General features: G+C 47.5%; 1 protein-coding gene across 3 annotated transcripts; it reads left to right on the top strand.

Annotated features, from left to right (window-relative positions):
• Positions 1 to 1,157: 1,157 nt before the first annotated feature.
• On the top strand, positions 1,158 to 12,285 carry slc22a20p. Of its 3 annotated transcripts, XM_007911825.2 has the most exons (11): positions 1,158 to 2,077; positions 2,973 to 3,398; positions 6,297 to 6,400; positions 6,518 to 6,672; positions 7,159 to 7,327; positions 8,260 to 8,383; positions 9,480 to 9,595; positions 10,126 to 10,340; positions 11,016 to 11,124; positions 11,347 to 11,550; positions 11,981 to 12,285. In XM_007911825.2, the coding sequence occupies exons 2-11, from the start codon at positions 2,985 to 2,987 to the stop codon at positions 12,075 to 12,077; spliced, it is 1,707 nt and encodes a 568-aa protein (XP_007910016.1). In that variant the 5' UTR covers positions 1,158 to 2,077; positions 2,973 to 2,984; the 3' UTR covers positions 12,078 to 12,285. The 3 variants fall into 3 exon arrangements, with proteins under 3 accessions (XP_007910016.1, XP_007910014.1, XP_007910015.1); XM_007911823.2 differs by lacking the exon at positions 1,158 to 2,077 and having other exon boundaries at positions 2,398 to 3,398; XM_007911824.2 differs by lacking the exons at positions 1,158 to 2,077; positions 2,973 to 3,398 and adding an exon at positions 4,169 to 5,069.
• The last annotated feature ends 963 nt before the right edge of the window (positions 12,286 to 13,248 follow it).

Consider the following 13,248-nt stretch of genomic DNA (forward strand, 5'->3'; position numbering starts at 1 on the left):
GAACTCGTGTTTGAGGGTCTCGGGGGCCTGTGATATGAGACAGCGGTGGAGACGGGCGATGCTGGGGAGGTGGGGGAAGGCAGAGCGGGTCATGGACCAGATGTGGGGTAGAAAGGATGGCTGAGGGTCAAACAAGACCCCAAGGTTCGGGACTGGCTTAGCGCGGTGGAGTGAGCGGCCATGGATGGTGATGCTGTCAGCGCCTGAGGTGAGGAGGCGCTGGCGGGAGCCTCGGTCTTGTTGACGTTGACTTTAGGTAAGTACCAGGAACAAGCTACGTGGTGGGCAACACAGGTCAGTGTGAGAGCACTGCCACCTCCTTGCCCTGTGTAGCTAAGTGGCATTTGGTTTCAACTGGGTAGACTCCAGCAGTTACCCCAACACTGGGCTCTTGCCAACCTGCGCCTAATACTCTCCGGAATTAGGTAGACAGGAGGCGCCCCTCCAAGGAGAGAGAGAGAGAGAGAGCGCATTCCATTCCAAACAGCCAAATATCCGATGGTTTATCATAATAATCCTTGCATTTGATGCAGCGCCTTATGTTGTTGAGACGTCTCAAAAGAGCTTCAAGGACACACAGTAAAGTGTAGTGACTATTTTGTGGGCGAAACGCGGCAGCCAATTGCACACAGCGAAGTCCCCACAAACAGTCGTGGATTGAGTTACCAATTTTATCTTTTTTTGGAGGGATCATTAACCCTGGAAAGCGATCCGTCAATCGACTAACAATCCTACTTACTGCTGCTAAGTTAACTTGCCCGGGAATTGAACCCATGTCCTCGCTTGTTCTCGCTTTCCACGTGTTTAACTGACTTAACCGTATGTAAACGTGTCGAATGAGCACGTGTTAGGGCAGCTGTACAAGTGTCAATGGCTTGTTTACAAAGTTCTGTTTCAAACTTAACCAATTATTGTGTAATCGTGCACTTGGGTTAAGTGGAATGTTCGAAAGGTTCATATATGGATCATCCAGAACTCTGCAGCTCGTGTCCTCTCCTGCTCCGTGACCCCATGATTATACACATGAGAAAGAGGGGAGCGAGAATGTGGGGGGGGGGAGGTGGGGAGGGGAGCGAAGGTGAGGGGGTTTTATTGTTTCTAAGTAGAAAAAACCATAGCAACACATTAGCGTTACACAAGGAGCAGGAATGTTTTAATCTTTAACGTTATCCCTAACCAAACAAAACTGATCATTAAAGTCCTGTAAATATGGATCACAGGTCAGAGGGAGCCTGGCTCGGTCACTGGTGCTTTTACCTCCAACTCGGAGACAGTTTGTGGGTTCAACCCACCCCCCACGTCAGCAGCTCCAGCTCACAGTCCGGGCTGACAACAGCGACTTGTACTTATAATAATAATAATCCTTGTATTCAATACGATGACTTCTCATGTCGGAACTACGTCTCAGGATACACTGTGACACAAAGGAGACTGTATTCCGTGGGTGAAACGCGGCAGCCGACTGCACACATCAGTGTCCGCAAACAGCCACATGTCCCATAAACAGAACTGGATGGAGCCCGGTCCTCTCGCTTGCGAGGCGGGAGCTCCAAATACTAAAGGACTTCAAATTGCATCATATCATGTTGACCCAGACAGTCTCTCTCAGAGGCTGATAACAGTCACGGACAGTTATAAGTCCTCGCGATAACGTTAGCTCATGATTGTCTCTTGAGAGGATTTGGACAGACATCGATGGACCTGGATTTCTCACCCAGTGCTGGTGAAACTTGAACCTTTGACTGTCAGTGAGAACCACCCTCTGCCCCACCAACCCCAACTCCCCGTCCTGTCCTCTGCTGCCTCCAGGAACATTCAAGACAATTCCATTAATGCTAAAGTTTAGCTGAGATTCCGAGAGAAAAGTAACTGTGTGACGGCGAGATTAGCCATTGCTTAAATCCAACAATTCTCCGAAAAGCCAAATACACACACACAACGTCTCGGCCAATAAGTCTCTGTAACCTGCTCCGTCACTCAGTCAACACCGACTCTCAGCCTCTCTCTCTCTCTCTCTCTCTCATTCACCGACTCTCAGTCCACAACAGTCTCTCGGTCATCAACAGCCTCGGAGTTAGTAAGTCTCTCTCTCTCTCGGTAACTGTCTCTGTCAGTAACTATTTCTTTAAGTAACAATCTCTCTCTCAGTAACAATCTCAGTAACAGGGTCTCTCAATAAGAATATCTCTCAGTAACAATCTCAGTAACAATCTCAGTAATAATCTCTCTCAGGAACAATGTATCTCAGTAACAATCTCATTAACAATGTCCCTCAGTAACAATGTCTCTCAGTAACAATCTCTCAGTAACAATCTCTCTCAGTAACAATGTCTCAGTAACAATGTCTCAGTAACAATCTCTCTCAGTAACAATCTCTCTCAGTAACAATCTCTCAGTAACAATCTCTCAGTAACAATGTCTCTCAGTAACAATCTCTCCCAGTAACAATGTCTCTCAGTGACAATGTCTCTCAGTGACAATGTCTCTCAGTAACAGTGTCTCTCAGTAACAATGTCTCTCAGTAACAATGTCTCTCAGTAACAGTGTCTCTCAGTAACAGTGTCTCTCAGTAACAATCTCTCAGTAACAATGTCTCTCAGTAACAATCTCTCCCAGTAACAACGTCTCAGTAACAATGTCTCTCAGTAACAGTGTCTCTCAGTAACAGTGTCTCTCAGTAACAGTGTCTCTCAGTAACAATGTCTCTCAGTAACAATCTCTCTCAGTAAGTGTCCCTCAGTAACAATGTCTCTCAGTAACAATGTCTCTCAGTAACAGTGTCTCTCAGTAACAATCTCTCAGTAACAATGTCTCTCAGTAACAATCTCTCAGTAACAATGTCTCTCAGTAACAATGTCTCCCAGTAACAGTGTCTCTCAGTAACAATGTCTCTCAGTAACTATCTCACTCAGTAACAGTGTCTCTCAGTAACAATCTCACTGATGCTCTGTTCTGTTCTGCCGCTGACGCAGAGGTTTTCCACGATGGGATTTACTGACCTGCTGGAGATGGTGGGGAGCACTGGAAGGTTCCAGATGGTTCACGTCACGTTGCTGGCGCTGCCGGTGTTAATGATGGCCAGTCACAACCTGCTCCAGAACTTCGTGGCTGCCGTTCCTGATCACCGCTGCCGTATCCGTGCGGACGCCCTCGGCAACGCTTCCCGGCAAAGTCCCGGGAACGTGACGGGCGAAGTGCCGGCCGAGGAGCTGCTCCTGCCGGTGTTCATCCCCCTGGACAGGGAGGGCCGCCCGGAGAGGTGCCGGCTGTTTGCTGAGCCTCAGTGGCAATTCCTGGATCCCAACCGCACCCACGAGGACGGCAGCTCCACCACACGGCCGTGTACGAATGGATGGCTGTACAGCCACGGGGACGTCACCAGCACCATCATCAGCGAGGTCTGTGCGTGTCCGTGTATGTATCTGCGTGTGTCTGTCTGTGTCACCACCACCATCATCATCACCGAAGTCTGTGTGTGTGTGTGTCTATGTGGCAGCCACCATCGTCACCAAGGTAGGCGTGTCTGAGTCAGAAAGTTGTGGATTCAAGCCCCCACACCTGGACGTGGAAACACACAGCCTAAGCTGATGCTCTAATGCTGGGGGAGGGGGGTGCATTGTCAGATCTACTGTCCTTCGGATGAGATGTTAGACCCACTCCCTTGGCCGACTGTTCAAGTGGACACTGAAGATCTTCTGCGGCGTTATTCGAAAAGAGAATTGAGTTTCTCTCTCTTTCTCTCTCTCTCTCCCAGTGTCTGCCCAACAATCTCCCAAATAAAATTGCTCATTCACTCCACAACTGTGTGTGGGGACGCTGCTGTGCACAATCGGCTGCCGCGTTTCGTCCACAAAATACAGTCACTACACTTCACTGTATATTCTGCAAAGTGCTTTGAGACGTCTCGAAGATGTGATGAGGCGCCGGGTCAAATGCAAGGATTATTATTGCTACTATTACTATTGTTGGCTTGTAGGTACTTGTGTGTGTGTGTGTGTGTGTGTGTGTGAGCCTGGCTCAGTTATTAGTAAAGAAACCTTTCACTTCTAAGTCAGGATGTTACAGATATGTTGACCTGCACACAATGATAAAGTGTCCGCTAGTTAACAATATCTAGCGATGTTTAACCTGAAGGAATCAGACATCGATGGACCTGGATTTCTCACCCAGTGCTGGTGAAACTTGAACCTTTGACTGTCAGTGAGAACCACCCTCAGCCCCACCAACCCCAACTCCCCGTCCTGTCCTCTGCTGCCTCCAGGAACATTCAAGACAATTCCATTAATGCTAAAGTTTAGCTGAGATTCCGAGAGAAAAGTAACTGTGTGACGGCGAGATTAGCCATTGCTTAAATCCAACAATTCTCTGAAAAGCCAAATACACACACACAACGTCTCGGCCAATAAGTCTCTGTAACCTGCTCCGTCACTCAGTCAACACCGACTCTCAGCCTCTCTCTCTCTCTCTGTCTCTCTCAGCGACTGAGTTAGTCTCTCTCACTCACATGCTCTCTCTCTCACACTCAGTCCTTCTCTATCAGTCTCACACACACAGACACACAGACAAGTACACACACACACACACACAGACGCAGACACACACATTCTCTCTCAGCGTCTCTCAGTCTGTAGCAGCTGAAGCTGAGTGACAGATCGATGGGGTTTGATGATCTGCTGGACGATGTTGGAGGTTTTGGGAAGTTCCAAATCACATACACTTTGTTGTCATTATTGCCGGCTTTGACCAGCATGAGTCATGTCCTGCTCCAGAACTTTGTGGCTGTCGTTCCTGATCACCGCTGCCGTATCCGTGCGGACGCCCTCGGCAACGCTTCCCTGCAAAGTCCCGGGAACGTGACGGGCAAAGTGCTGGCCGAGGAGCTGCTCCTGCCGGTGTTCATCCCCTTGGACAGGGAGGGCCGCCCAGAGAGGTGCCGGCTGTTTGCTGAGCCTCAGTGGCAATTCCTGGATCCCAACCGCACCCACGGGGACGGCAGCTCCACCACACGGCCGTGTACAGACGGATGGCTGTACAGCCACGGGGACGTCACCAGCAGCATCATCAGCGAGGTGTGTGTGTGTCTGTGTGAGTGTGTGTCACAGTCACCACCATCATTACCGAGGTAGGAGAGAGCATCTATGTTCAAGGTCTTCATGAGTTCCCTGCAGATCAGTGGCTCACATCACAAGCGAGAAGATCTGGGTTCAATTCCCGGGCATGTCAGCGCCAAACATTGGGCAAGTTTCCTTACTCCACACACCCACACCACTCGCAATAAGTAGGAACCCACTTGTTAGTCAATTGACAGATCGCTTTCCTGGTGTAATAATCTCTTCACAATAATTGATAGTTTGGTCACTCAATCCACGACTGTTTGAGGCATCTCAAAGGCACCATATCAAATACAAGGATTATTAATAGTAGTAGTTTAAGGCTGAGGACCCAGTTTATACTGTTATCACAGGATACACTGCGAGGTGTAGTGACTGTGTGATTGCAATTTCCCACAAACAGCCATGAAGTGAGTGACCAATTTGTATCTGGGGAATGTCGGCCAGGACACTGGGAGAGAGAGAGAGAGAAACTCCCTTCTCTTTTCAAGCAGTCGCCGTGGGAGATCTTTAACAACCACCCAACTCGGCAGACGGGGAAAGTTTAAAGTTTAAAGCCTCACCCGAAGGACGGCGTCTCTGACATCGCGACACCACCCGCCCCAGCACGGGGTTGGAGCCTGGGCTTAGACTGTGATTCCTGGCGTGGAGGCTCAAACCTTCTGACCAGGAGGCGAGAGTGTGAGTGACTGAGCCAGGCTGACACACAAAGTCTTTGTTATCACATAGAGAACATGTACAAGTGATCAGATTTGACAGGTCGGGTGGTTCCAGCTGGACAAGCAGCGGGAAAGCTTGGCCAGACAGACAGCACTCTCTGACCCTCTCTCTCTCGATGGCCAAGCTGTGTGTGGATTTAGCTGGTTAGACCCCAGCAGTTACCCCCAATGCACAACCTGCACCTAATGCTCTCCGGAATTAAGTAAGCAGGGGGGCGTCCTATCTCTGGCATTTCTATGTGTAGGTGGGATGCATGGAATTTTCAGTTGGGTTTGGAGTCTCTTTAACCACAGTGCTGGGTTTCCACGTGTGTCAGACACCCGGCTGGTCAGTGATGGGTTTCCGTGTGTGTGTGTGTGTCAGACACCCGGCCGGGCAAAAGGAAAGCGATCAGGTGATTGTTCCTCACCCAGTGTGTAAGACTGTTGTGTTGTCAGTGACTCTGAGCCGTTCTCGCCCCGACAGTGGGACCTGGTGTGTGATCAGCGATCTCTGAAACAGATGTCACAATCTATCTACATGAGCGGAGTATTGGTGGGAGCCATCGTAATGGGCCAAATGTCTGACAGGTGAGCACCAGGCAAGTGCTCTAATCACGACACTCCGCAATGTGACCGTGTAAACAGGGGAAGGCGAGGTGGGAACCCTGGCCTCTCTCGCTGACGTGTTGTCGTGTTTCTCCGCAGGTTTGGACGCCGCCCTATCCTGCTCTGGTCTCACTTACAGCTGGCGATCACCGGAACCTGTGGCTCCTTCTCCTCGAGCTTCCCCCTGTTCTGTTTCTGGAGGTTCATGTGCGGAGTGGCTGTGTCCGGACTCATCCTCAACTCGTTCTCTCTCAGTGAGTAAAACTCGCCAATCGTTTACCTGGTTTGTGGTGTTAATCATAATAATAACCTTTACGTTTGACACAGTGCCTCATCACGTCTTTTGAGACATCTCAAAGCGTTTCGCAGAATTCATGACAATTGGACAATCCCTCCAAAAATAACAATAATAATGTGGTCACTTCAATCCACGACTGTTTGTGGGGACGCTGCTGTGCGCAATTGGCTGCCGCGTTTCGCCCACAAAATACACAGTCAATTACACTGTAACCTGTGAAGCGCTTTGAGTTGTCTCGAAGATGATAATATAATAATCTTTGCGTTTGATATAGCGCTTTTCACGTCTTCGAGACGTCTCAAAGCGCTTCACAGAATATACTGCAAAGTGAATTGACCGTATATTTGTGGGCGAAATGATAAGGCGCTGTAACAAATGCAAGGATTATTATTATTATAATTATTATTAATAACGCTTTCCTGATTTCCTGAACTCCCGACAGCGGTTGAATGGATTCCAACTAAAGTGCGGACGTCTGTGGCAACGCTGAATAATTACAGTTACACGATTGGGCAGTTCCTCCTGGTTGGCTTGGCGTACGCACTAAGGAATTGGCGTTGGCTACAGTTCGCAGTGTCCGCCCCCTTCTTCATCTACTTCCTATACTCCTGGTAATGTCAGCCATTAACACTGCCTCTCACCGCAGGTCGCCAAGACCCTGATCTGTGGTTTCATTACTTCCCGGCTTGACTACACCAACTGCCTGCTCACTGGACTTCCCAACTCTTCCCTCCATAAGTTGCAGATCATTCAGAACCTCTGCAGCTCGTGTCCTCTCCTGCATCAGGCTCCGGGAGACTATCAACCCCGTTCTTGCCCGGCTTCACTGGCTCCCCATCCCACAGAGAATTAAGTACAAAACCCTTGTTCTTATCTTCAAGAGCCTTCCAAGGTCTTGCTCCCCCCACCTCTCTGACCTAATCATCCCAGATCAGCCTGTCTGCTCCCTCTGCTTGGCGGACACCAGCCTGTTTCAGGTCCCCGCACTTCCCACCCCACCATTGGTGGTCGGGCATTCAGCATCTCTGCCCCCAAACTCTATCCCGCAATCCCTTGCATTACCCCCTCTCTTGCCACCTTTAGGTCCTATCTGAATACCCTCTTCTTCGATGGTGCCTTCGGCCACCCTCCTACCCCCAACCGCCTGCCCCCACCCTCCTGCTCCCACCTTCCTATCTCCCCACCCACTTGCCCCCACCCTCCTACCCCACCCTTCATGCCCTCCACCCCCCGGGTACATTTTTCTGATGTAAAAGGAGTTGTGTAGATGTCTGTTGTTGTTGTTGTTGGGGGAGAGCAGCCTAATCTCACTCAGCAATAACTAAAACTCACGGACACCCATCATGGAGCTTCAGGGTCTCCAAATCCAACTGAGAATTCCATAAAACCGGCGATGGTGGAATGGAGAGCGCGAGAGACAAGCAGGAGGCTGGAGCCAGCTGAACGGGAGCAGTGGGTAGTGGGTAGGGGAGTAAGGAGGTGGGAGAGGTAGGGAGGTGTCCTGTGTCTGTGCCTTCGTTGTTAACCCCTCGATCCCTGGCAGGTGGTTCCCGGAGTCGGCACGATGGCTGATAATGAACGACAAAGCCGATGTGGCCGTGAACCAGCTGAAGCGAGTGGCCAGGCTGAATGGCAGGGAGGCCGAGGGCAGCAAACTCACAGCCGCGGTGAGTCGGTGGGTGGGTGAGTGGGTGGGTCGGTCAGTCACGTTTCGCATTCCTCTCCTGCTTCCAGCATCTAGCATAGTGATCAGAGCATAATTAAAGCGAGAGGACCAAGGTTCAATTCCCAGTAATAATCCTACCAAAATTAATAAATAATAATAATGTGTTCACTCAAACCGCAACTGGAATTGTGGGCAAATTTGTTAACCAGCAGTAAGTAGGAACCTGGTTGTTAGTTGATCGGCGGACCGCTTTCAAATAAATGTTGATCACACAATGTCCTTCCAGGCAGGGCGAAAGCTTCAGGGGCTGAGAGCTTCAGGGGCTGCGAACTTCAGGGGCTGAGAGCTTCAGGGGTTATTATAGTGATGTAAATCTATCTGTATTATCTGCTTCAATTGCCACTTGTGGGAGTGAGTTCTGCATAGTGCTGCCCTCTGTCTGAAGAAGTTCCTTCTAAATTCTCTATTTAGAGAATTCAATCCTCAATCCTCCAGTCACTGTCTTATACTCGTGTTTCTCCGTGAAGTCTCGGTCACCAATAGGAACCACCTATTTGAGCTGTAAAACCGTGTTGTATTGGTTTCACTTGTGGTATTGCAATCAGTGCTGTAGCTCAGGTGGAGTCCTGTAGCTCAGTGGTTAGAGCACTCGCTTTGCAAGCGGAGACCTGGGTTCAATTCCATGCGAAACCTTGGGCAAGTTTCCTTACTCCACACAGAGCCTAATAATAATCCCTCCAAAACAAAACAATAATAAATTGGTCATTTTTAATCCACGACTGTTTGTGGGACACTGCTGTGCGCAATTGGCTGCCGTGTTCGCCCATAAATATTCTGTCAATTCACTTTACAGCATATTCTGTGAAGTACTTTGAGACGTCGAGAAGATGTGAAAAGCGCTATATCAAATGCAAGGATTATTCTTATTCTTATAACTGTTCGTGGGACACTGCTGTGTGCAATTGGCTGGTGTGTTTTGCCCACAAAAATACAAAGTAACTACACTTTACAGTGAAGCACTTTGAGATGTCTCAATGACACTATATCAAATGCAAGCATTATTATTATTATTATATGATGGTTGTATTTCCCCACAGATTGTTAAGTCACATATGGAAAAAGAACTTTCAAAATGCAAGACTGGTTACAGTGTGACCGACCTGTTCCACACCCCCGTCATGCGAAGGACGGCCTGTTGCACGATGGTAGTTTGGTAAGTTGTTGGCCTGAGAACATTAAGAATTACTAGACAAAAGAAGACAAGTTCCATCCAGTTTGCCGTTCCACTATCCTGGCAGTCACGAGACATGTCGTGTCCCAAACTATAATAATTATAATAATAATCCTTGCATTTAATACAGCACCTTATCACATCGTTGACATGTCTCAAAGCGCTTCACAGAATATACTGTAAAGTGTAGTGGCAGTGTTTGCACAGCAGTGTCCCACACACAGTCGAGCATTGCGTGACCAACATTTATTTGAGGGGTTATTATCTCCGGAAAGCGATCCGCCGATCGACTAAACCAGGTTCCTACTTACTGCTGGCAAACAGTGGCGTGTGTGTGCAGTAAGGAAACTTGCTTAAGATTTCGCCCTGACCCGCCTGGGAATCAAACCGGCGTCCTCTCACTAATCACTATACTACAGGACTCCATTGTTTGGGACACATTTCAAGCAAAGGCTAGGATAGTGGAGATGGTCCTTGGTCTTCTTTCATCTTACGTTCTGTTCTCCACCCAGGTTCTCAGTGAGTTTCGCCTATTATGGATTATCCATAGACCTGCAAGGTTTCGGGGTGAACATTTATCTGATTCAGATGATCTTCGCTGCTGTTGATATTCCAGCTAAATTGGTTGGTGTCGCTACCATGAGTCTGATTGGGCGACGGTTTACTCAGGGCTCGTCTCTCATCTTGGCCGGCACCATTATCATCATCAACATCTTCATTCCTCAAGGTAGGGGGTCACGCTCCCTCCCTCCTCCCTCCATCTTCACTCCCTCCTCCCTTCATACTCCCTCCACCCATCCATCCTCCTTCCCTCCACCCACCCTCTCCCTTCATTCTCCCTCCCTCCATCCACTACCTTCTCTTCTTCCTCACAAGAGGCTGAGGGTGTTCAAATTGGCTGCTGCGTTTTGCCCACAAAATATACATTCACTACACTTTACAGTGTATCCTGTGAAGCGCTTTGAAACATCTCAAAGATGTGATAATGCGCTGGGTCAAAAGTCAGGATTATTATTACTGTTGTTATTGTTATTATTGCCAGTTATGCTCATTGTCCTTGTGCAGTCCTGTAGCTCAGTGGTTAGAGCACTCGTCTTGCAAGCGAGATACCTGGATTCAATTCCGGGCAGAGGGCGAAACCTTGGGCAAGTTTCCTTACTCCACACGCCTGATAATAATCACTCCAACAAAACAATAATAAATTGGTCATTTTTAATCCACGACCGTTCGTGGAACACTGCTGTGCGCAATTGGCTGCCGCGTTTCGCCCACAAATATTCAGTCAATTCACTTTACAGCATATTCTGTAAAGCACTTTGAGACAGAAGACGTGAAAAAAAAGCGCTACATCAAATGCAAGGATTATTATTATTATTATTATTATTGTCCATTTCTCCTCCAGAAATGAGCAATTTACGCACCTCATTCGCTGCGATTGGGAAAGGATGTCTTGCAGCTAGTTTCAGCTGCGCCTATTTACACGCAGGAGAACTGTACCCTACTGTGGTCAGGTGTGTAGCCGTGTCCCTATCACACACTAACTCCTGATAACAAGACACATGGCGCTGTCGCACACTAACTCCTGATAATAAGACCCCATCTTAAGACAGGGTTGAAGACATGATAAAGTGCTTTACCAAATGCCAATATTATTATTGTTATTATTGTTTGACTAGTGGGTTAATAGATTGACTGACTGATTGATTGATTGATTATATTGGGCACGGCTGCAGGCAGACAGGGATGGGGCTGGTCAGTTCGATGGCCAGGATTGGATCCATGGTGGCCCCGCTGGTGAAGATGACTGGTGATTACGTTTCCTTTTTGCCGATGGCAATATACGGTGGAGTTGCCGTCCTCGCTGGGATTGTGGCCTTTTTCCTCCGGGAAACGTTGAACATTCCTTTGCCAGAATCGATTGAGGGGGTGGAGAGCAGGTATGTGAGACATAGAACAGGAGGAGGCCAATCAGCCCCTTGAGCCTGTTCCACCATTCTATAAGATCATGGCTGATCTGTACCTCAACTCCAATTACCCGCCTTTGCCCGTATTCCTTGACAACCTGACCTAACAAACAAATCCCAACGAAATTCCTTCAAAAAAATGTAAAACATTAATCTGTACAATGTAGATGGATCCAGCCATAATCCAAAGGCTTCCATCCCAACAATCTATCTCTGGGATTTCCAAGCGTAGATGGGATGAATGGAAATCTCAGTTGGGATTGGAGACTCTTGAAGCATGGAGATTGGTTTCCGTGTGTGTTAGACCCCCGGGTGGCCAAATAAACTGCTCCTGACATTGCTGACCGCTGAACATGAGTTGCCATACCATAACGAGGTATCAATCTTGTGATTTCCTCTCCAGCTGGAAAAAAAAGATGCAAAAGGAAAGCGAGCCCAAGAATGAGGAGATCTCTCTGCGGGAAACACCTCCCCCCTCGCTGATGACACAGACTATCTGACCCTATGTGACCTCTCTATTTCACACTCTGAGCTCTGTCCCCCCGTGACCTCTCTCTCTCTATCTCTCTCTCACTCAAAGCTGCCTGGTCACATTTCACAGCTCGACACACAAATACCAATCGCACTTTCTATCCCAAATTAATAAATCACTGAGTATCTAAACATTAATATCACTGTTTATTATTAATAAAAAATCTATGTATTTGACACAGAGCCGTAACGGGTTCTTGAGACAAACTCAAAGCACTTCACAGAATATATTGTAAAGTGTAGTGACTGTATTTGGAGGTAGGTACGACAGCACAATGTGTACACAGCAGTTTCCCACAAATACCTATGGAGTGAGCGACAAATTTTATTTGGGGGATTATTGACACGGGGACGAGAGAGAGACAGAGAGGGAGAGAAACTCCCTTCTCTATTCCAATAGTGCCGCAGGAGATTTTTAATGTCCACCTGAACATGCAGGTGGAAGCTCGTTTTAACGTCTCATCTGACGGACGGTGTCTCTGACAAAGCAACACCGTCCAGCACTGCATTGGATCGTCAGCTTCAACTGTGATTCCAAGTCTTGACATGGGGACTTGAAAATAGAATAACTCACACAAACACACAAAAGGAAATCATTGATTTGTTGTCAGTTTCAATAGATATTTCCACACCCGAGGCCAGGCTGATCTTGCTGTTCCACACAATGAGCAGAAACGGGTCTTTCAGCCCAGATGTGACGTCAGAATCCTTTCTCCATCAGCCACGATTTCAGCTCGGAATCAAAGTAACCTTTAATGCGAATGTTCATCGTCACTTCATTGACCTGAACCTGAGGTGGTTTCCCTGTCATTGTTGTGAGGAACTCAGTGATGTCTTTTTCTAGCTCCTGATCAATAATAATATAATAACAGTAATAATAGTAACAATAATATAATAACAGTAATAATAATAATATAACAGTAATAATAACAATAGAATAACAGTAATAACAATAATAATAACAATAATATAACAGTAATAATAACAATAATAATATAACAATAATAATAACAATAATAATATAACAATAATAATAAACAATAGAAATGGTAATAATAACAGCAATGATAATAATCCTTGCATTTGATACAGCGCCTTATCATGTTGTCAAGACGTCTCAAAGTGCTTCACAGAATATAT

The sequence above is a fragment of the Callorhinchus milii genome, unplaced genomic scaffold, assembly GCF_018977255.1.
Source record: "Callorhinchus milii isolate IMCB2004 unplaced genomic scaffold, IMCB_Cmil_1.0 Scaffold37, whole genome shotgun sequence".
Taxonomy (NCBI): Eukaryota; Metazoa; Chordata; class Chondrichthyes; order Chimaeriformes; family Callorhinchidae; genus Callorhinchus; species Callorhinchus milii.

Bases quoted from the DNA above. Each gene is read 5' to 3' on its own strand.
- slc22a20p (XM_007911823.2), top strand. From the start codon at position 2,943: ATGCTCTGTTCTGTTCTGCCGCTGACGCAGAGGTTTTCCACGATGGGA. The intron at 6,401-6,517 runs GTGAGCACCAGG...GTTTCTCCGCAG, and splicing joins ATGGGCCAAATGTCTGACAG to GTTTGGACGCCGCCCTATCC. The intron at 6,673-7,158 runs GTGAGTAAAACT...AACTCCCGACAG, and splicing joins CCTCAACTCGTTCTCTCTCA to CGGTTGAATGGATTCCAACT.